The sequence below is a fragment of the Calonectris borealis genome, chromosome 2 (genome assembly GCF_964195595.1).
Source record: "Calonectris borealis chromosome 2, bCalBor7.hap1.2, whole genome shotgun sequence".
Classification (NCBI taxonomy): Eukaryota; Metazoa; Chordata; class Aves; order Procellariiformes; family Procellariidae; genus Calonectris; species Calonectris borealis.
Window position 1 is genome coordinate 52,448,989 of NC_134313.1, and position 22,387 is coordinate 52,471,375.

Sequence of the window (22,387 nt, forward strand, 5' to 3'; positions counted from 1 at the left end):
ACAAAAATCATAACTTAACTGGATGTTTTATGATAAGGAAAAAAATGCTTCTGAAGCCAGTACAAACTGTTCAAAAGAAATAGAATAGAGAAGATGTTAACTTCAGAATCCTGTTGATCTTACAGCAAATACCCAACTGTATTATATTTTTAACTAATACCACCCGTGACCATAAATATAAGCTGTACTGCAATTGAAGATAGTATCTTCAACAACCAGAATGAAGATAATGTCGACAGACTACTAGGGAAAGTCAGACAGAGGCAATATCCTTTAACTGGCCAACTGAAATAGCTGGGAAAAGTACACAAACTTTGGGCATGCATGTTTGTCTGAAGGAGGACATATTTCAGGGAAGGCTTATCTAGGCTTTCTAACTAGATTAATCTCCTGGAAGAGACTAACTCTAATTTCAAACTGTGGCTACTTACGTCCCTCATCCAGCTCCTCTTGAGCCTTTTTTTCCTTTTTCCTTCTAAAAAGAGCCTGATCTCAATGTTGCAAACTTTTTGGGACATAATATTTTCATGAAAGCTATTCGAAATTTAACATGACAGAGAGGGTAAAGAAATGGATTCAGAGAGGAATTGAGCCACAAAAGCCAAAAGGTTATTTCATACAAGGAGTTATGGATGCACGCTCCTTGGCAGGCCCCACGAATAATCATTAGCAAAGTGTATGGGGCCCAGCAGATTGCGAAGACACACACAATTATGGCAAGCGACTTCGCTATTTTCTTGTCCCGCTGCAGTTTTGACCCGGTCCTTGAACAGAAAGAAACAGAAAAGTCCTTTTCTGGGGTTACGGAATTGCCTCTGGTTGGAGATGAGCTCTCAGTTACCAAAGACTCTTTCTTTGGCCTTGTGGAGGAAGAAACACTGTCTTCTGTTTCCGATGGAGGAGATGCTCCTGGTGTTGGCAAGAGGCAAAATCTCCAGGACAGACTGCCGCTCCTTGGAGGCTCGCAGTCCTGCGTGCTGCCGTGCCGCTGGCGCCTCTGGATGTTGTGGAAGATGTGCACATTGAAGTAGGTCACCGAGAGCAGCGGCACGAAGAACTCCAGGGTGGATGCGCACAGGAGGAAATACCAGTTGTTGAAGAACTCAGCATAGCACTGATCCGCCGCTACCACGCTGTGTCCAGCCACGTGCTCCCAGAAGAGGATTGCTGGGCAGTAGAGGAGGAAGGCAAAGACCCAGATGGCCACCATCTTGATGACAGGGTTGGACGTTATTCCCTGCTGGGCTCTGTAAGATACCTGTGAGAGAAAAAAAGAAAAAGATCACACCTGTAGAGACATGTTTTGGAACCAAGAGAAGTAGCAGGAGAGGAACTTAGAGTGCTTGGTAATTCAGAGCTGCAGCTATGCTGATCAGGTGAAGCTCACCCAAGTATGTTTAATTCATTGATGTTGACATGACACAGGGGTGTCTCTCTACAGGTTAATGTAAGTGTGCTAGCGTCCTGGCCCAGGTGATGAAACATGATCATCCATCAGTACCTAGTAATTTGGTATGCCTTATTTGAGACATCTGTGGTTTGAAGTGCCAGAGTAATTAGCATTTTATAGTTGTTCAGAACATGACTCTCATTCACTGACAATTGCACTGCTTTTTAAAGCATTTTACAAGCAAATAGGACTATATGCGTCACAGTGCTCAACAGAAAATGTGGCACATATATTTAACACCCACCTTTGAGAAAATTATTTATTGCACACTTCATGAGGAGGTAGGAATAGATTCCAGCTCTGCAATGCAGCCTTTAGCTGATGAAACCACAAAATTATCCCTTTTCTTCCTTTTCCCCCCATGCTGGGGCCGGTACATATTTTCCACTATATGTTGCAGAACAGATAGATATCTTCCTGCTCCATCCCTTTCACAGGACGACAGGGTGAATGTGTAATTCTGGGAGCTTAGATATCCAATTGAAAAAAAAAAATATGAGTTAATGTCATTAAAGACTATCATACAATTGTCCATAGGTCTTAACTACATTTGCACAGGTGGTCTCAATTTTGCACTTTGTAAATGCTGAGTCTTTGGCTTTCCAGTGTAATGTTTCTTATGTGCAAAATGTTTTGGTGTTTGATTTCCCAGATTTTTTCCTTTAAATAAAATAAAATAATATAAAATAATAAAATGTAATAAAAAGGCAAGTATAATAAGTAAAATTAATTATATTTAATGAAAATAAAACTGAAATTCTATCATATGACATTATGTTGACATTCTCATACATAACCAAAGAGCTGGAACCTTTAGCTCTCCCCAACATTTCTCTGCAACTTGAGCTAACAGAGTGACTAGTGAGAAATTCTGGTCTCCATTCTTAGCATGAACCAAGACATAAAGCACACGTATGATGGGTAGGATGCTTTGCAGAGAGCAGAGACATAGAGTGCATCCAAAGTTTGGGGTTCTGCCCCAGGCACCAAGAAGAGTTTATTGCCACATGTCTGCAGGCAGACTCTGCAGTCTACCCCTTGTCCCACTCTCTGTCCTCTCTGCTCTTGCTCCCAATCTTCTCCAGGAACATTTGGGGACACGTCTCAGGCCTAGACATCCTCCCCGGTGTCCTTCACCTCACTGCCTTTGCCCCACTGCCTTTTCCTCCCATGCCTGATTTTAGGTCCAAACCCAAATCCAGTTTATTTCAAATTTCTTCTTTCCTTATCCCCTTTTTACCAGGCTCCTTTTTATCAGGCCTTACCCTTTTCACCCCTCAGCCTGCTTTCCCTCAAGCAGTAGCACAACACCAACCTGCAGCAGAAATTGTGAGAAAAGTCCTGTTTGACCAGCTCTGGGCTGGAGGACGCTCAATGCAGAATATTCACCGCAACTAGCTGCAAATATCTAATAATCTCCACATGCCAGACATTTTTGAGGGCTATTATCTCAATTAAATTTGGGCTTATACTCACCAATTTGGCAAAGGTTGGTCAGTATAATCCATCAATGATCTTGCAACAAAATCAGAGAAACTATAAACAGGGTACTTACAGCTTTAGTAACTGACAGGAAGCGGTCGTAGCTGATAAGAACAATGTTAAATACTGACGCTGAGCACAGGATATAGTCCATAGCTAGCCAGAGCTTGCAGACGCCTCTTCCCAAGTGCCATTTCCCCGTCAGGCTGTAAGGGATGTAGAGAGGCATGCAGAATGCACCTATGGAAAGCAACCACAGAGACACTATGCAGTTCATATGGATTGCAAATGGTACTTCTGGAAGCAGAGAGAGACACTATTCTGGCCTTTGGCTAAAAAAAATAAATCTATAAAGGTGAATATGTAATTTATATACAGAAATTCTTACATTTTCATTAAATCTGACGGTGACTTTCTACGTATTAGATCTTGGTATATTTGGGTAAGCTGATTGTTGGGAATAAGCTCAGGGCAAATCAGCTAAGAAGGATCTGGTGAAGAAGAAAACTGCAGTCTAACCAAGTTACGGTTTCTAAAGATATATAATCAGTGCTGCAGCATATATGCACTGTGGTTGTGCTCTGACATGTAACCTCATCCCTGTATATCCTCTAGTCTTTTACCTGTGTTAGAGTTTTCCCCCAAACACATCTGCAGATGTTGCTAATGTCGGTTATTAATGTAAGATTGGTTAGCATTTGTAAGTTAAAGACAACATATTGGACAGTCTCTGTGGTATCTGAAAACCCCTTCTACTAAAGATAGAGCAAACACAGCAGAGGTGTGAAACCCTCTCCCACTTTTGAGAGGTGTTTTAATTTCATGCAAGTTCTCCAGCTGAGATTAACTCCAGAACTATTTTTTGGTTTGTTACATTTGCTTTTCCTTCAAAAGACCTTCCACCGAAGTACTTTTATAAAAAAGTCATGTGTGTGTTTTATTTTTTAGCCAGCAACTTCATTTTACCACTATATTCTTTCAAAAGTATGGTGCAATATCTGATGCTACCTTCCTGAAAACGCTGGTCCGCTAGAGACAAATATAAAATTATGTGCAGCTTCAAGATCCATTTTAAACTCTTCAGATTATTCTTTTTCAATATGTCCATCAAGATCTTAGAAGTTACTGAACATATCCAGGCTGATGTGGCCCACTGACAATGATCCTCTGGGCAAAGAGCTGACAGACTGTTACCAACAGGCAAATGCGCACAGCGCTTTCAATACTGATGGCTTGTTTTAACATATACCTTAAATACAAGCAGCATCACTTTTGTATGAAATACTCATTTTTCAGAGTTGCTGATGACAGCTGCTGCTCTCATCAACTTCAATGGGATCAATGTTTGGCACTATGTCAAAAAGTAATGACTACTTTTAGCTATAGATATAAATACAGATGCAAGAACCAGGCTTTAAGCATTTATATTTGAAACTATTCCCACTTTTACTAATTAGAGGATGCAAAAGACATGAGTCACATGCCACTGCAAAGATTCCAGACGGCTAAGAAATTAAAAAAATACCACAGCAGCTTCAGAAAATAAAGCATTTTCTGACTGATCCCAGAGACAAAGTCCTAGATTTACATGGTCTATAGGCCAACATAAAACTGATAACAATCATTTCCTCTTGGCTGATTTAAGACTCCATGTGGCACCAGCCACAAACAAGAACTGATGTAGAAGGTAGATATTTAAATCTGTTGATTAAACTGTAAGATATGAGGAGAAACAGACTTTTGCAGAAGACCTGAGCAATGAAATGGCAGCTTTAGCAAATTGTCTGCCCGCAGCAGGAAAGCAAAGGCTCCAGCACACATATCGTTTGGTTTCTGCCCCATGGGGCGAGCCCCAGAATTAGGGACCACAGGTTATAAATGGCATAAATGAAGGAAAATCTTAAAGGCTAAACTAATACACTTCACTGCATAGCACTGGCAGAGGAACAGCAATTAGGAGGGACAGTATCGCCAGAAGCGGAGTAGGTCGATGAGTGCTATTTCCTTCCACATGATTTAGTGAATACTGGTCTCTGTGACTGTCCTGAAGAGAGAGCACTTGTGGGCAGAAATACCTCCTTGCTAGCCTCAAGTCAAGATGTTTGCTGGAACATTTTCCACAGGACCGTGGTTTTGTCAGGCTTTCTCTGCTGCATGGGCTGTTTCCCTGGCCTGAACCCTGAAGGAGTGCTGCACAAGGCATTCATGGCCCCCACCTCCTCGCCTGGCATCACCCGCCAGGACTGGATCCATGGCACCTCCAGGGGCGAGCCCTCCTGGGCTTCTGCAGTGACACTATGGGAAGAGGGGACTAATACGGAAAACAGATGGGAGGTACCAGCAGGCTGTTGCTGGCATCAGGCAAGCCATCTGATCTTGCATTGAGTTGAAGCCAGTAAAAAGCCGTAGTGGTAAAGTGTTTTGTTGTAGTGTAATACACTCATAAGCCATTAGTACTATGTAGAGAAGTCATTCATTTACCTGAATGTACCACAGATAGATAGCTGTGTAAGAAAACAGTTACACTGTCAAATATAAGGGTGTTATGAAGTGTGTGACCTTACAGGAGGAACAAATGTAAAATCATAACCTCTTTCCTTCAACTGGTATTCACATACAATAGTTGCCCCTTTTTCCTGACACAACATTAAAAGTATTTATATGAAAAAAGGATGCATTTCTCATTATAATATATTTTGAGACATAATAGGCTGCTAAAACACTTAATGCAGTTTCCACCATGCCTTGCCCTTCCTCTAGACATACAACTGGGAAATAGTTCTCGTAGAAGAAATCACCCAGAAAAGAAACCCCCTTGCTTCTCCTAAGATTTCTAGGAAACAAATAGCACGTGCCTCCACGGCTGCGACTTACCCACTGCAAAGTCAGAAATAGCAAGATTGAGAAAGTAATAGTTGCTCCGATGCCTGAGGTTTCTGTCCATGATGAAAGCAAGGATCACCAGGACGTTTCCGAGGATGGTGACCAGAGCTAGCAACACCATGAGGAAAGCCAGCAGCACCACCACTCCCAGTGAAAACTCGGAGCTCGGTGGCCGTGTGGACAAAGTCTCGTTACACGTTCCAGCCGTATGCGGAGTTTCGGCAGTGCCGTTGTGCATGTTGCATATCCAGGTCAGTTCAGTCTGGGAGGAAATGCCCATCTGGCCGCGATATCCAAAAGGTTGAGACAAACCTATTATCAGGATAGGCTGAATACTGAGACATCCAAAAAAATTCACAATATCAAAACAAAGGATCACAAGACTTCAATGTCAAGACTCTAATGTCTCTTGATCTGAGTGCACGTATTGGCCTGAAAAAAAAATCTATAAAAAAGACACCTCATAAGCACCAGTAAGTGCACACTTTAAAATAAATTATCTCTTTCTCTCCTGAACGCTGATCCTTATCTACTGAGGTCAGAAAAGTTAGTCTGAAAACAACTCTTTTCACAGTCAAGCAGTTTGCATATTAGCATTGTGTAAGCATTTTTACACATTGAATTCTGCTGAAGCTAAAAACGGATCTCATTTTCACTTCCCCAGCGGTCAACAGGATTTAAATTATTACAATTCTATTTCTCCTACAGTAAAATGTCGGCACTGTTACACTTGCTGCTATACCCCTTACTAAATTTTACAGTTAAGAAGAGAGATGTGTATTTCTTAATGCTGATGATTACAGAGCATTTAAAATTCAGTTATACACAGCAAAAGTATCACCAATACCTTTTCAGCTCACCTTAATCAGAAGCAAGTCTAGCCCTGGGCACAGAAAACCAAATACCTGGACTTTGGAGGACCTTTTAAGCGTGGCCCATCTAATCCTCCACTTCCCAAGTAATTCCGGGTAAGCTGGAAGCACTCTACAAAGTGCCAAACCCTTGGTCCTTTGCAAGTGTGAGAAGGCGTATCCCTTCCTTATCACAATTTCATTTATGTTGGTAAGAGTGCACAGAACTCGGCAGGCCACGGCTGTGACTCATGCCTACAGCTCACCGGCTCCGTGGCACCGCAGCACACCCTGCGACCGGCTGTTCAGACTGCAGCCGTAATGCTGGGTGCTTGAGAAGACCTAGGGCAAGAAACAAGGAAAGAGAAGGTGGACATGATGTGGGGAGGGGAGGTGTGGTGTTCTGATCCTGTCTTGGGGAACAAAGAGAAATGTATTGTAAAGAGCAATTAAAGCAAAAGGTGTAGGGCAACAGGAACAGACGAGACCTCAGGAATGATAAAACATGGCAAACAGACACCTGCCTCGGGTGCATGTGCACAAATGCAGCCTGCGAATAGCACAGGAGGAACTAGAGCTCCCTGTGCAGTCACAAAGCCACCAGTCACGAAGCCAGTGACATGGGTGACATAGTGGCGGGAGTGCGTTGCAGAGCACCCCGCTCAGGGTGAGGGAGGTGATGAAGTCTTTAAGCAAATCAAGGAAGCATCTGGTTCACAGACCCTGTTTCTTGTGTGGGACTTCAATGTTCATGACACCTGCTGGAAGGGCAACACAGCAGGTACAAGCAGTCAACAAGATTCCTGAAGGGTGTCAGGCAGAACTTCCTGATAGGAGTACTGAATAGGCCAATGAAGGTGACACACAGATAGATCAGCTGTTCACTGGTAAAGAGGAGCTGGTTAAGGATGCGTAATCAATGGCAGCCTTGGCTGTAGTGACTATGAGGTAGTGAAGTTCAGGATCCTAAAGGGAGTGAGGAAGGAGAGTAGCAGAGTACAGACCATGGAGTTCAGGCGAGCAGACTTTGGTTTATTCAGGACAGCTGTAAGTGGGATCCCATGGGAGGCAGCTCTGAAGTGCAAAAGAGCTCAGGGAATGTGCAGGCCTTTAAGGACAGCAGCCTCCACGCACAAGACAAGCCCATCCCAATTCTCAAGAAAACAAGTAGACGTATCAGGAGACTGGCTAACCAGGGAAGCTATAGTGCAAAAAGACAGCATGGAGGAGTTTGAAGCAGGGACTGACTACAAAGGAGGAATTTAGAAATGTTGCCTGGCTACCTAAGCATGATGTTAGGAAAATCAAAGCTCACCTAGAATTGATGCTTGTAAAGGACATCAAGGACACCATGAAGAACTTCAGCCACCTCATGAATAGTAAAATGCTGAATAAGAAAAAGGTAGGTGCTTTGCTGAATGGAGTCAGTGACTTAGTGACAGTAGATGTGGATAAGGCTGAGGTACCCAATGCTTTCTTTGCTTCATTCTTCACTAATTAGGTCTCCCTCTCCTCCATGCTTAGTGAATGAGTTCAAGGAGGAGACTTGTCAGGAGCAGGTAAGAATAACGTAGGGATTAAAAAAAAGTAAAGCCTTTGACACTGTCTCCCACAGCATTCTCCTAGAGAAGCTGGCGGCTCACAGCTTAGACAGGTGCACTCTTCGCTGGGTAAAAAACTGGCTGGACGGCCAGGCCCAAAGAGTTGTGGTGAACGGAGTTAAATCCAGTTGGCGGCCGGTCACGAGCGGTGTTCCCCAGGGCTCAGTTTTGGGGCCGGTCCTGTTCAATATCTTTATCAATGATCTGGATGAGGGGATCGAGTGCTCCCTCAGTAAGTTTGCAGACGACACCAAGCTGGGCGGGAGTGTTGATCTGCTGGAGGGTAGGAAGGCTCTGCAGAGGGACCTGGACAGCCTGGATTGATGGGCTGAGGCCAACTGTATGAGGTTCAACAAGGCCAAGTGCCGGGTCCTGCACTTCGGCCACAACAACCCCAGGCAACGCTACAGGCTTGGGGAAGAGTGGCTGGAAAGCTGCCCAGAGGAAAAGGACCTGGGGGTGCTGGTTGACATGAGCCAGCTGAACATGAGCCGGCAGCATGCCCAGGTGGCTCAGAAGGCCAATGGCATCCTGGCCTGTATCAGAAACAGGGTGGCCAACAGGAGTAGGGAGGTGATCGTGCCCCTGTACTCGGCACTGGTGAGACCGCACCTCGAATCCTGTGTTCAGTTTTGGGCCCCTCACTACAAGAAGGACATGGAGGTGCTGGAGCGTGTCCAGAGAAGGGCAACGAAGCTGGTGAAGGATCTAGAGAACAAGTTTTATGAGGAGCGGCTGAGGGAACTGGGGTTGTTTAGCCTGGAGACTAGGAGGCTGAGGGGAGACCTTATCACGCTCTACAACTACCTGAAAGGAGGTTGTAGCGAGGTGGGGGTTGGTCTCTTCTGCCAAGTAACAAGCGATAGGACGAGAGGAAATGGCCTCAAGTTGCGCCAAGGGAGGTTTAGACTGGACATTAGGAGAAATTTCTTTACTGAAAGAGTGGTCAGGCCTTGGAACAGGTTGCCCAGGGAAGTGGTGGAGTCACCATCCCTGGAAGTATTTAAAAGACGTGTAGGTGTGGCGCTTAGGGACATGGTGTAGTGGGCATGGTGGTGTTGAGTTGATGGTTGGACTCGATGATCTTAGAGGTCTTTTCCAACCTTAATGATTCTATGATTCTGTGATTACTTTAGAGGACTTGACCCATAAGAGTTCATGGGACCTGATGGGCTGCATCCAAGGCTGCTGAGAGAACCAGCTACCATCCTTGCAAGATCTTTCTATCCTCTTTGAAAGGTCATGGAGATGAAGGGAGGTTCCCAACAACTGAAGAAAAGCAAATGTTGCAACCATCTTCAAGTGATGCCACAAGGACTAAAGGTCAGCCTCTCTTTGGTCCCCGGGAAAATAATAGAGAAAGTCCTCTTGGTAGGTGTTCCTGAGAACTTGAGGGAGGAAGAGACGACTGGGAACAGTCAGCATGGGTTTACCAAATCATGCCTGAGCAACTTGGTTGTCTTCTTTGATAAAATGACTAGATTAGTGGACAAGGGGAGATTAATCATTTGCTTTTAAAAATTAGGGAATAAATCAAACGTTGAAGTTTTAATCATAGTCTTTCACGGACCTGAGGGATAAATCAATGTGGTCTCTCCTTCCTTCCTTCCTGTGGAGGAAAACCGTAGCCTAAAGGAGACAGACATTAGGAGAATCATTAGCGTTAAATACTGATCCCAGAAATAAATAAACAAACAAACAAAAGATAACACAATTTCTTCCAACATATATGTTTTATTTGTTTGGGTTTTTTTAAGACCTGAGAAGGTCAAGTTAGAAAAACACTGTTGTGGTTTGAGTTGAACCTCACAGAGTCATATGACTACTGTCACTATGTATTTACAAGACCCATTGGACATCTGCAAAGACAGAAGAAAATTCAAGGACATGAAATGGTGAAATGGATGAGTGAGTGGATAGAGAGACTTGGCTTAGAAATCACTCTGGCAAGCAAAGTCCTTTTGTGTCAGCGCATGAAAGGTACGCCCAAGAACAGATGCTGAATAAGTATCTTACCATAACCCTGCAAAATGTCCGATAGGGAGGAGAAGACGTAGGATGCCACCTTGACCAAGACAGCTTTAATTCTGTGAGCACAGCAACTAAGTGCTTGACTCAGCCTGGGAGCACTGAGCAGAATTTTCAACAATTAGAAAAATACAACGAATTCTTCCAATACACAGGAGCGGTCTGACAAAACAGTTTGAACCTCGTGTGTGTGGACATAGAACATGAAAACCATTGATCTCTAGTAGCTTCACTACTCTACGTGGTTTCAAATTTGCTGCACATTGTGCTCCCAGACAAATCCTATTTTTCCAGTACTGCAAAATGTGGATACAGTTTACCTAGTCAATAATTTTGTAGGCCATTTTTCCAAAGTAAACAACACATTCTTTAATTACAAAATGCAAACTGAATTTTGATACTAAAAGGATAGGGATAGAAAAGCAGACGACTCAAATACTTTCCCATTTTGGGCCTACCTACAGTTTCTCTGTTTAAAAGATGTTTATTTAGTACACTAGCTATTCTATAAATGTTTTGAATGTGTGTGTGTGTGTGTTTGGTTTTTTTACGCCTCACAGAAAAACAACCCCCACAAAATCTATGCCAGCACCTTAGCTCAAGACCGTGAAAACAGCTGTGCTGAATCAATGCCCTCCTCCTGAAGCTGTATCTCTCTTAGCAATCAGGCTCACAATCCATAACACTATCCATGTGAGGCAAGGAAGCAGAACGAGAATGAGTGGTGAAAGACAATCTTCCACCAGCATGAAAACCGGCAAGAGAAGTCTTCCGTTCCAGACTTCTGAACAGAACGGCATTTTAGCTCCTCAAAGCCATCGACTTTTGTGTTATGATTAAGCCGCTTACATGCATTTGAATTGTGCTTGCAAAGGAGTACTCTGCTTTTGCAACACTTTTACACCCAATTTCAAATTAGATAAAAAATACTATTTAAACTGACTATTGCTCTTCATTGTTCTCTACATCAGATTTCTCTTTCCATATTTTATACATTTCTATATATATACAAAGAGGAAAGAAAATCATATAAAAGGAGAGAAAAAAATTTAACCAGTGACTCTCACTTACCCATCCATGAAAGCCTTCTGGGTGAGTTACAACACCCAACACAAGGCAAGAAAGTTTGGTACATGGAATGGGTTATAATCAAGCTCCATTGCCTTCACCCACTCCTTTCAGCACTGCATATTCACCCACATTGTTTATTAATAACTGCTTAAGACACCTCTGTGTCAGCTTTCAGCTAGACCTCTGTGAATCCCATTCTCAAACAGTGAATATGGCCCTTATTCAGTGATAGAAAAAATCCTGTTTGATACTGGTTCAGTGGCAGAGAAAATCTATATAATGTCACAGTAACAGGACACAAAGAACTCATCTAGTATAAAAATCACTCTGTCAGTTCAGATTTGTTCCAGACGTTTTGATGGAATATCTTTGCAGTTGCAAAGCTTTACACCCAAGAGGGTATTGTCTGTTCTCGCACAGCCAGCCAAAATCGTAAATCCAGCATGAACTTTGTATCGCTTGCTCTGCTAATTCAACAGGAATGTGATCATGTGCCCAAGCCTGGCATATCTATTAGGTAATCAAATAGTGCACAAATCTGGCACTAAAGATAATTTAAGCATGACCAAAGAGGCAGCCACTGTCAGGAGAAAAGACAGTACTGGTGAAAAGAGTAACAACCATTTATGCCTGTGACAATTTTGATAACCGATCTCAAAATTCCATTACCACGGAAACTTTCATTCTCTGAAAATCATCCAGAATAACTAACTTACATGTACTTCGTCCTGCAACACCGGGCATGGACTATATTAAAATTAGAAAAGGACAGATATGCCGGATTAGGCAGTCCATTCACTGCATATTGCTTACTGCGGGAATTATAATGACTACAGGGCACTATCTTGCCTTCATAATAGTTTTTAAAATGAAATTATACTGCTCCTGTGAGTATTTATACAACCTTTCAAAAATGTAGCAGAACTGCTTCTTCACTGGTAGCTTTAGGTTCACAAACAGGACATAAATTTTGCTTCAACACATACATAAATAGGTATCTCCCTCCAATGAACCTCTATGGAGATACCTATAGAAGAGTTCTTTCATAGTACCAGCTCTATATAAAAAAAAAGAAAAAAAAGAAAAGTACCTCAAATCCACAAACCAAGAATGACATCCAGCACAACTTGTTATTCTTTTCATTGAACTAGATGGTGTTTAACTTGGCATCAGGCTAGCAAAACCAAAAACAAAATCCTGAAAACTACCAAAATCAGGCCAAATGCATGCCTCTGCTGCACTCTTAACCAATGCCATTAGTAAACAAAAGTTTTTTCTTTGTTTCTATTGAAGATATATATGAAAAAATAGCACTAAATAAGACAGGAACCTCTTATCTCTAAGTCATTTATTTTAAATCTCTAAAAACAAGATGTGTTACGTGATCTCAGTGTTGCAAACTTTTTGGGACATAGTATTTTCATGAAAGCTATTCGAAACCTCATATGACAGAGAGGGTAGAGAAATGGATTCAGAGAGGAATTGAGCCACAAAAGCCAAAAGGTTATTTCATACAAAGAGTTATGGATGCACGCTCCTTGGCAGGCCCCACGAATAATCATTAGCAAAGTGTATGGGGCCCAGCAGATTGCGAAGACACACACAATTATGGCAAGTGACTTCGCTATTTTCTTGTCCCGCTGCAGTTTTGACCCGGTCCTTGAACAGAAAGAAACAGAAAAGTCCTTTTCTGGGGTTACGGAATTGCCTCTGGTTGGAGATGAGCTCTCAGTTACCAAAGACTCTTTCTTTGGCCTTGTGGAGGAAGAAACACTGTCTTCTGTTTCCGATGGAGGAGATGCTCCTGGCGTTGGCAAGAGGCAAAATCTCCAGGACAGACTGCCGCTCCTTGGAGGCTCGCAGTCCTGCGTGCTGCCGTGCCGCTGGCGCCTCTGGATGTTGTGGAAGATGTGCACATTGAAGTAGGTCACCGAGAGCAGCGGCACGAAGAACTCCAGGGTGGATGCACACAGGAGGAAATACCAGTTGTTGAAGAACTCGGCATAGCACTGATCCGCCGCTACCACGCTGTGTCCAGCCACGTGCTCCCAGAAGAGGATTGCTGGGCAGTAGAGGAGGAAGGCAAAGACCCAGATGGCCACCATCTTGATGACAGGGTTGGACGTTATTCCCTGCTGGGCTCTGTAAGATACCTGTGAGGGAAAAGGACGTGTCACGTCTTCAGGTAACATTTTGGAACAACTATCTCAAAAAAACATAAGCAAGCAAGCCAAATATAATATTCGTTCTGTAATTCCCTGGACACCTAGAACATTTTCATTTATGTAAGGTCCTGAAAAACTCTGTTAGTCTTGCTCACCAAATATTGTAGCTCTATGATTGATTTTAATACTTGGGATTGGAGAGGAGCAGAAATTATGATGGCTAAACTACTGTTTGGCTTCCAGGTGTGAAAGGACATGGCTTGTTTTCATCACCACCACAGTAAGGTAGCAATAAGCAATCAGTTTATGATTCATGAAATGCCCAGGCTCAGAGGGGAGTGAAAGCAGCTGTGGGACTTCCTTGCTGCGCAGGCAAAAGTAGAAGCCTTCTATATTAGACAGGTTGCCATGTGAGACTGCAAACACTAGACAATGTAATTTTTAATACTATTTCCTCTTGCCATAGCAGAAAAATCTATCCCACACATATGCTTTAACATCCCCTGCTTTATTGAAACATTCTGTTTTAACACTCACTTTACCTTGTAAACAGCTCATTGTATTACTGCAAATCTTGATGTTTTCATGTCTACCCAGATGACATTAATTTATTTTACTCTCTAGCCATAAATATTTATCTTTGGAAAAAATATTAAGAATTAAAATCATGTCACCCAAAGTTAGGAAATATGAGAGTTAAAACCGTCCTTGTAATAGCCCAGTCAGTATGTACAATACATACTTCTAGATCTTGGTCCCCTGAACCTTTCAGAGCGCAAGATGATCAGTTAATGAGAAGCTGGACGATTTTATTTTCTCCATACTGTTCAACACTTGTCATCCCAGGCTTTACTCAGACTCAGAACTACTACCTTCCTCATCAGCTTCCTATGCTGTTCATTAGCATAGCACCTGCATGCTATACAAATATTAATGAATGGTGTCTTCACAACTATATACAATACGAGGGGCATTGTCCCTATTTTGCCAGTGAGTAACAGAGCAGTTATGAAGTGTTACACACATTATTTTAGATTCTCTGTTTTAAATATCTGTAGCTTGAAGATTCAGACTCCTTTACATCTTAAAGCAAAGTATCGGCTCAGAGCACAGTTCCTGTTGTGCAATAATGAATTTCCAGCCCTTTGAAAGACCACAAGCATCTCAATTTAGTAGGCAGAAGACAGGAAGCTCAGCACAGCTTCACAAAAAGTTAAATCTCGAATAACCGGCCCCTGACTACAAGCTAGGTTTGCAGCAGAGGCAGAAGTGGATCGCAAGTCCATGAGGAAGCATGATAACTTTTTCTTTTGGATGTCAGCCCTATGTTACACACTCCTGGACTCACTCTATCCTAATTACCTAGAAGAGAAAAACAGCACGTGAACACGTAAACGAAGACCATCAACAATGCGTAAGAACATGGAGATCAGTGGGGTTGCAGAGGCCTTTTTAATTTACATTTCTCATATTCTGAGCTCTGCAACTTCATTAATATTTTTCAATATTACTATCTCTTAAATACAGGGGTTTTCGTACTTCATTGTTCAGCTTTTTAAAAAAACACATCAACAACCAACCCTCAAACCACAACACTGGGGAAGAAGAGAAAGAGATTAGGCATTGTATCAGCACTTCCCAAACGAGAACCTCCCGATCTAACACAGCGCATGTCACTCGAGCTGGCAGACTCATCAAAAGCAAAGGGTGTTGATCATCTTCCATCTGGACCAAACACCAGGTAGAGCTTAGAAATGGTGAATGCTAATATCTGATTCCCAGATATCTTCTGAAGCAGAAGAATGATAATACTCAAGAAACACCTCTTACCTCTCTGCATATTTTGATTCATTCTTCTTTAGTTTCCACCCAGCTGCTTGTTGGCAGCACATGTCAATCACCCCCTGCAGTAATGCAGATCCTCATCTGATCTTCAGTCAGTCCATCCCACATCTCTCTCCATACCCTCTTCTCCTTTTAAAATTTATCCCAAGTCTAAACACATCCCTAACTCAGCCTAGTTTTGTTACTACTCTTCTAATGACCAAAGCCCAAGTTCTTCAAGCTCCTGCTGCCCCTTTTCTACCTTGAGCTTCCGACCTCCTCTGTAGTGTAATTAAATAGTTTCTAATCCAGGCAGCAGGAGGGAAACATTGAAATCATAGGCAAGGCATTGTCCTATCTCTGAGTCCCAGTGCAACACTAAAGCATCAAAGTTTCTGCAGAAAAAAACGGTACAATAATGAAGGACTATTTAGCTTCTAGTGCTATTGTGAACACTCTGAGTTTTATAGAAATCCCAACATATATAAAGAAATAATTAGAAATGTTCTTCTTACAGCTTTTGTAACTGACAGGAAACGGTCGTAGCTGATAAGGACGATGCTAAACACTGAAGCTGCGCACAGGAGATAGTCCATAACTAGCCAGAGCTTGCACAGGCCTCTTCCCAAGTGCCACCTCCCTGTCAGGGCATAAGGGACGTACAAAGGCATACAGAACGCACCTATGGAAATAAAGCAAATGCACATGTCAGTCAGCACTGCAGGCAGTGCTCATGAAAGCAAAGAAACATTTCTGCAGTATCTGATAAAAGCGCAATACTGACTGGAATTGCTATGTGGAAGGCTTTGTATTCTCATGCAACCAATGAACCCTTGACCGCAAACTGGGCAGTAGTAATATTGTTGTAATTAATACCTTTCTGAAAGGTGTATCATGTTTATTGTGTATCATTATTACTCCTCCTGTTTATATCACCTGCTAAAGGAAGGAACCACTGACTTTTCTACCTGCTGAAGTAAACACTACTCTCTATTAAACTACTGAAATTAAAACAAACAAACAAAAAATCTTCCCCCCCCAATGTAATTTACTAACTGTTTTCTACAATAAACAATCTAATTGCCATGCTTCTATCCTCTTAGAAGCATGATACGGTGTCCAAAAGTGCTCCAGAAGTAACTTTATAGAAACACAATATGAATTTCAGACTAATCTTTAAAACTATCTAATCAGAAGGCTGACAAAAACTGCACAGTTAATTAAGTACATCCAGTCTAACATTTTTTCTCATCATAATTCTTGATCATAACCACATTTCAGTGGTGAGCTGATAGGGTATTATCTATGGGAACACACCAGGCGGTGGGAACATACTTGAGTGACCCGCGCCCATGGCTATCTAAATTTAGGCTGTTAAATCCAGATGTTGTGAAAGTGCCAATATGGTCTCATTTTAATGGATTTCTAGGTGATTTCTGTCTGTGTCTGTCTACAGACAGTCACAATGCAGCCCTGCGAGGCTGAAGAGCTAACAGTGTAGTTTGCTGCAATGCAGAAATGCAGTGAACAGCATCGACACTGCAATGAAGTGGAATCACTGCATCTACAGAGCAACTAACATTTGCTCCTTCCAGCGAAAGGTTACATTATACATTTTGACATTCATGGGTTGAGGGGGGAAAGGGTATTATTTCAACTTTAGATTTACTTCATGGTAGTGCGTACTCCTGCAACGGGTACCGAAGAGTGTCTTGAGTGTTTCCATTTCCCTAAAAATCTTACAATTCCTGTTATTCTCCCTCTACTAAGAATCAAGAGATCTCTATTCAAATCTAGCTATACAGAGATAAAACAAAGGTTGTTGAAGGTCAAAATCAGACAGATTAAATATATCAAAAGAATAAGCAACGGGGTCTGCAAGCATGAAAGTGTGTGCTTTTAGCAATTAGGATGAAGTAGAAATAAAGGATAATCTAAGTATATCCGAAATCTAAATAATGTAGCTACGGAACTATAAACCAGTTTGACTCCAAAGTACGCAAAACTTTTGACCAAATTTAGAATGAAAAACTAGACATTCAGGTAAATGTAATATCAAGAAAAAAAAAATCATGGAAGTTAGGTAATGCCAAGTAAATTCTACTTCCTTCTTTGATAGAGGACATTATTTACTTCATACTTCTCAGCTAGATGTCGGTATTTGTTCACTATGGTGCTAGATTGTGAGCAAGATGACAGAACACCATCTGTCCACTGGTTTTCTGTTCACTGCTGTGTTATTTTCCCTGTGTACTGTAGCCGGACAGCAGGCAGCAAGAGCTTTGTGGCGCAACAAGGCAGTTATAAGCTGGAAGAAGACATCATCCATATGGGGGAAGGGATCAAAACATTATACAAGGAGATCTGGACATCACGAGGACCGAACTATGAGAAGCTGTGCCCTGTAACAGAATTTCTGACACTGGCAATAAATTTTAAGAACAAAGACAGTTTCTAAAGTTCTTTCAGTATCCTTTTTAAATGTGTAGGTTAAAAAAGTAGAATAAAAAGAGTTTCAAAAGATTTTGTTGTGATATGACAAGTCAGAATATAGATTTCATGAAATCTGTTTAATTTCATGAAAAACCTGTTTAAAACCATCTTTCTGCCTACTCAGTAATTTAACCAAGACTTTTACCAGAGACACTCAACATTTCACAGAATATTGCAATATATCAATCTCCAACTGCACATCGCACTAGCATTTTAATTGTACTTTTTCTCAGTACAAGTTTCAAAATAAAATGTGTCCCTATGTATAAATATATATGTGTAACATCAAAATTCTTAGAAACTGTTTGATTTGTTATTTTAATTTACCTATACAAACACATATTCCTAAGGTATGACTCCAGATAGAGCACGTACTGCAAGATGTTTAAAAATACTATTCATCACTATTTAGTTGCAAACTTCAAGTGATTATCTGTATTGTGTGAGAGTAGATTGAAACAGAAGATATCAACCACATATGCAAGATCTGCCAGATAACATGTGCTGTATTCAGTTTGAATATCTAGACTTTAGTCAAGACTCTTCACAAACAACTCCCATTCTTCGTTATTCCACATCGATTCACACACAGTAGTATTTTTTCCTGAAGCGATAACATTAAACATTACCTGGCAAAGAATCCACTTCTTATGATAATGTATATTTCTGAAAAAAAAGTACTTAATGCAGTTTCCACCATGCCTTGCCCTTCCTCTAGACATACAACTGGGAAATAGTTCTCGTAGAAGAAATCACCCAGAAAAGAAACCCCCTTGCTTCTCCTAAGATTTCTAGGAAACAAATAGCACGTGCCTCCATGGCTGTGACTTACCCACTGCAAAGTCAGAAATAGCAAGATTGAGAAAGTAATAGTTGCTCCGATGCCTGAGGTTTCTGTCCATGATGAAAGCAAGGATCACCAGGACGTTTCCGAGGATGGTGACCAGAGCTAGCAACACCATGAGGAAAGCCAGCAGCACCACCACGCCCAGTGAAAACTCGGAGCTCGGTGGCCGTGTGGACAAAGTCTCGTTACACGTTCCAGCCGTATGCGGAGTTTCGGCAGTGCCGTTGTGCATGTTGCATATCCAGGTCAGTTCAGTCTGGGAAGAAATGTCCATCTGGCAAAAGGTTGAGATTCATAAGGAGTATAGACAGGATGGGCCAAAAATCCAATAAACATCCAAAAAAATTGACTCAGGAGGGCAAAAATTAAAAGGTTCTGATGCTAGATAAATCTAGTTTTCCTAAGATTTCATAATTTTAATAAATACCAATGCATCTGAAACCATGTACATCTCTAGAAGTTACCAGTAAGAAATATGTAGTTTTTCCAAGCTTGTCTTTTAAAACGCAAGTTCTTCTTTATGCAACCTGATCCTTATCTGTGCAGGTCAGGAGGCCCAATCTGAGAATATCTCTTGCTTTCCTCGCTTCCTCCCTCCCTTGTTCCCTCCCTTGCAGAAGCGTTTTGCTTGTTAGCATTACGGACATCAACTTTTTCTGGAAATTATTCCTTCATCTTGGGTACCTGTCCTTATGAGAATGTAAACTACTTTCTAATTTCATCCTTGTTTATCTAGTGCCATTGTATTTTGGCAAATACTCTCTCTCTACTGCGTTATATATTTTTGTTGACCAAAGGCATGGTCAACTTTGCGGTTGCTGTTGTTGTTCCTCTTCCTGTGGACCCTAGAGCTGAAAACTGATATGCTGTAAGTAAGCATATGTACAATTACTTACCACAGCACTTAACCAGTAATGGTCCAACCCTCAGAGATCAGTTGCAAAACTTCCACTGAAATCTGTTTCAAAACTCTTAGCAGCCTCAGTGACACAGCATTGGCTGCTGCCGTCCCAGAACCAAGGAACAAAATACCGACTCCCCGAACGTGAATGAGAGCTTGGCAATTAACTTTAATAGGACGAGGCTTTTCCTTCCACGCTGGTGGGAGAAGTTGTGCGTCTTCCATAAGTGCTTATATTTTGTATGAGTAATGAAGCCACTTGCAGAGAGCTGTGAGTATTCTACAGTTGTAAAAATTCAATCATTTTTATTATGTGTTCTAAAAACACTTTGGTGTCTAATTCTAGATACTTAAATTTGAAAAATGTTGGCTGTCCTGGCTGTGCTTCTGTTGTGGGAACAAATTCATTAGCATTTGCCAAGTGTTTTTACTAAATGTTTGAATGGCAGCAGTACAAAAAATGCAAAACTTTATTATCCATACAAATATCTTCACAGCATGCATGTCCATTACTGCTTTAAGCTTTATTTTGTTTCCAGGTAATGCTGGAAACGTAGAAAACACACTTTGGCAATGACTAGTAAGTAATACTGCTAGCCTTTCTTTTCCTAGAAATACTGAAGCTGATCTACATGACGTTTTTGAGGTCCAAGCTATTATGTGGCTGAAAAGAAAATAAAGTGGTGAACAAATGTGAGGTCAAATTAAGGGTTTGGCCAAGTCTGTATCCTGTCTGTCTCAGATGTCCGTAACCTAAGGAAGAGTGTAAGAACATGGCAAAATATACTGCTGGTGTGCTCTCCATGCCTCCAGTGATTTGCGTCTCAAGATGTCAATATGGTACCAGAAAAGAAATTCGATCATTTTATTTTCACTTCATCTTCTAAACAGTCACCTTCTTACCCCAAGAATTTCTGCTTCTGCATTTTATTGATAATAAAAGACATTGCAGGGGCTTCTATAGGCCTCTAAGGAGGGTAACAGTCCTTCTGTGATTGCTTCTCTGCATTCAAATCCAGAGAACAGCAGGAAAATTGCCATGGATCCTGCCAAGTCATGGATCCTGTATAAACCGTTACCATGTCCCAGTTATACTTCTTCTTTCCTCATACCTAACCCAACCAGTCCTTTTTGACTGGTCTCACCTTATCATGGGGGCAACAGCTCATTCCTGCGCATTCAAAGTGACAATCCCTTGGTAAGAATCACCGAACCTAGGGCAGCTCATATGCACAGCGTATACCTGCTGCAAACCTTCGCCAGTGGGTGCTCAGAAACCGCACTGAGTCACATACCCTAGAGGAAAGTACGTAAAAGGTTTTCTTCTTTTAGACCTGGGGCTGCTTGCCCTCAGTCAGGAAGGGGTCTTGGAACAGGTTTCCCCATTCCAGTAACACTCCCCCCTTTTCAACTGCAGAAGAGGGGAGAAGAACTAAGGTCTTAAGTATTCTTTTCTACTGCAAACTTTCGAATATACTTTTGATTCCTAACTTGTCCCTGAATGGCCAGAAACGCCAGCTTGAGCTGGCAGGCTTTCTACAGACTGGAGTCTATGATGAATCAATCCACAGCCACCAGCCTCAGAAGAAAAGAATTGGTTACAATCTCCTGAAAGCCCTGTGAGGACCAAAAGGCTGCAAAAATCTTACAAAAGCAGAAAAATCATAGATCCAAACTGTACTCCAAAAGAATACAGTTTTGTAAAAAACACACAAATAGACAAGCCACCAGGCTGAAAGCCATTGTTTGTAGCAATTGCAGTTAAAACTAGATCCTCTTAATAGCAAATCCCTTACTCAAGTTTTATGCATTTTTTCTTCAGTGAGAATCTATGCTAAAATTGTTAAAGCTACAGTGGCAGTTAAGTTACTGATGTAATTTGCAACTACTCTGCCTTAGAGTGGTGCAATTACAGCTCTTTGCAAAAGTGAATATAAAGTTTTGGACCTTTTTTGTTCTCTCTCAAGCTGCTTTACAGAGCATAAATAGAAAAGTTCTCTTTGTATCTTAACCCAAAATCTTCTGTGCTGAGGAACTGAATTAGAAGGGTATCATAGAATCACAGAATCATTAAGGTTGGAAAAGACCTCCAAGATCATCATGTCCAACCGTCAACCCAACACACCATGCCCACTACACCATGTCCCTAAGCGCCTCATCTACACGTCTTTTAAATACTTCCAGGGATGGTGACTCCACCACTTCCCTGGGCAGCCTGTTCCAAGGCCTGACCACTCTCTCAGTAAAGAAATTTCTCCTAATGTCCAGTCTAAACCTCCCTTGGCGCAACTTGAGGCCATTTCCTCTCGTCCTATCGCTGGTTACTTGGCAGAAGAGACCAACCCCCACCTCGCTACAACCTCCTTTCAGGTAGTTGTAGAGCGCGATGAGGTCTCCCCTCAGCCTCCTCTTCTCCAGGCTAAACAACCCCAGTTCCCTCAGCCGCTCCTCATAAGACTTGTGCTCCAGGCCCTTCACCAGCTTCGTTGCCCTTCTCTGGACACGCTCCAGCACCTCCATGTCCTTCTTGTAGTGAGGGGCCCAAAACTGAACACAGGATTCGAGGTGCGGTCTCACCAGTGCCGAGTACAGGGGCACCATCACCTCCCTGCTCCTGCTGGCCACACTATTTCTGATACAGGCCAGGATGCCGTTGGCCTTCTTGGCCACCTGAGCACACTGCCGGCTCATGTTCAGCCAGCTGTCAACCAGCACCCCCAGGTCCTTTTCCTCCGGGCAGCTTTCCAGCCACTCTTCCCCAAGCCTGTAGCGTTGCCTGGGGTTGTTGTGG

General features: G+C 42.1%; 2 protein-coding genes across 2 annotated transcripts; both read right to left on the reverse strand.

The window, feature by feature from the left end:
- Positions 1-245: 245 nt before the first annotated feature.
- On the reverse strand, positions 246-6,340 carry LOC142078815 (histamine H3 receptor-like). The gene is made up of 3 exons (XM_075141939.1): positions 5,807-6,340; positions 3,006-3,172; positions 246-1,258 (listed from the first exon to the last, which is right to left on the reverse strand). The coding sequence occupies exons 1-3, from the start codon at positions 6,093-6,095 to the stop codon at positions 476-478; spliced, it is 1,239 nt and encodes a 412-aa protein (XP_074998040.1). The 5' UTR covers positions 6,096-6,340; the 3' UTR covers positions 246-475.
- Positions 6,341-9,983: 3,643 nt separating this feature from the next.
- On the reverse strand, positions 9,984-21,278 carry LOC142078816 (histamine H3 receptor-like). Its single transcript, XM_075141941.1, has 3 exons — positions 18,681-21,278; positions 15,871-16,037; positions 9,984-13,519 (listed from the first exon to the last, which is right to left on the reverse strand). Exons 1-3 carry the CDS (start codon positions 18,967-18,969, stop codon positions 12,728-12,730), a joined length of 1,248 nt encoding a protein of 415 aa, XP_074998042.1. The 5' UTR covers positions 18,970-21,278; the 3' UTR covers positions 9,984-12,727.
- Positions 21,279-22,387: the final 1,109 nt, after the last annotated feature.

Bases quoted from the DNA above. Each gene is read 5' to 3' on its own strand.
- LOC142078815 (XM_075141939.1), bottom strand. From the start codon at position 6,095: ATGGGCATTTCCTCCCAGACTGAACTGACCTGGATATGCAACATGCAC. The intron at 3,173-5,806 runs GTAAGTCGCAGC...TGCTTTCCATAG, and splicing joins TATTTCTGACTTTGCAGTGG to GTGCATTCTGCATGCCTCTC. The intron at 1,259-3,005 runs GTAAGTACCCTG...TTTCTCTCACAG, and splicing joins TCCTGTCAGTTACTAAAGCT to GTATCTTACAGAGCCCAGCA.
- LOC142078816 (XM_075141941.1), bottom strand. From the start codon at position 18,969: ATGGACATTTCTTCCCAGACTGAACTGACCTGGATATGCAACATGCAC. The intron at 16,038-18,680 runs GTAAGTCACAGC...TTATTTCCATAG, and splicing joins TATTTCTGACTTTGCAGTGG to GTGCGTTCTGTATGCCTTTG. The intron at 13,520-15,870 runs GTAAGAAGAACA...TTTCCCTCACAG, and splicing joins TCCTGTCAGTTACAAAAGCT to GTATCTTACAGAGCCCAGCA.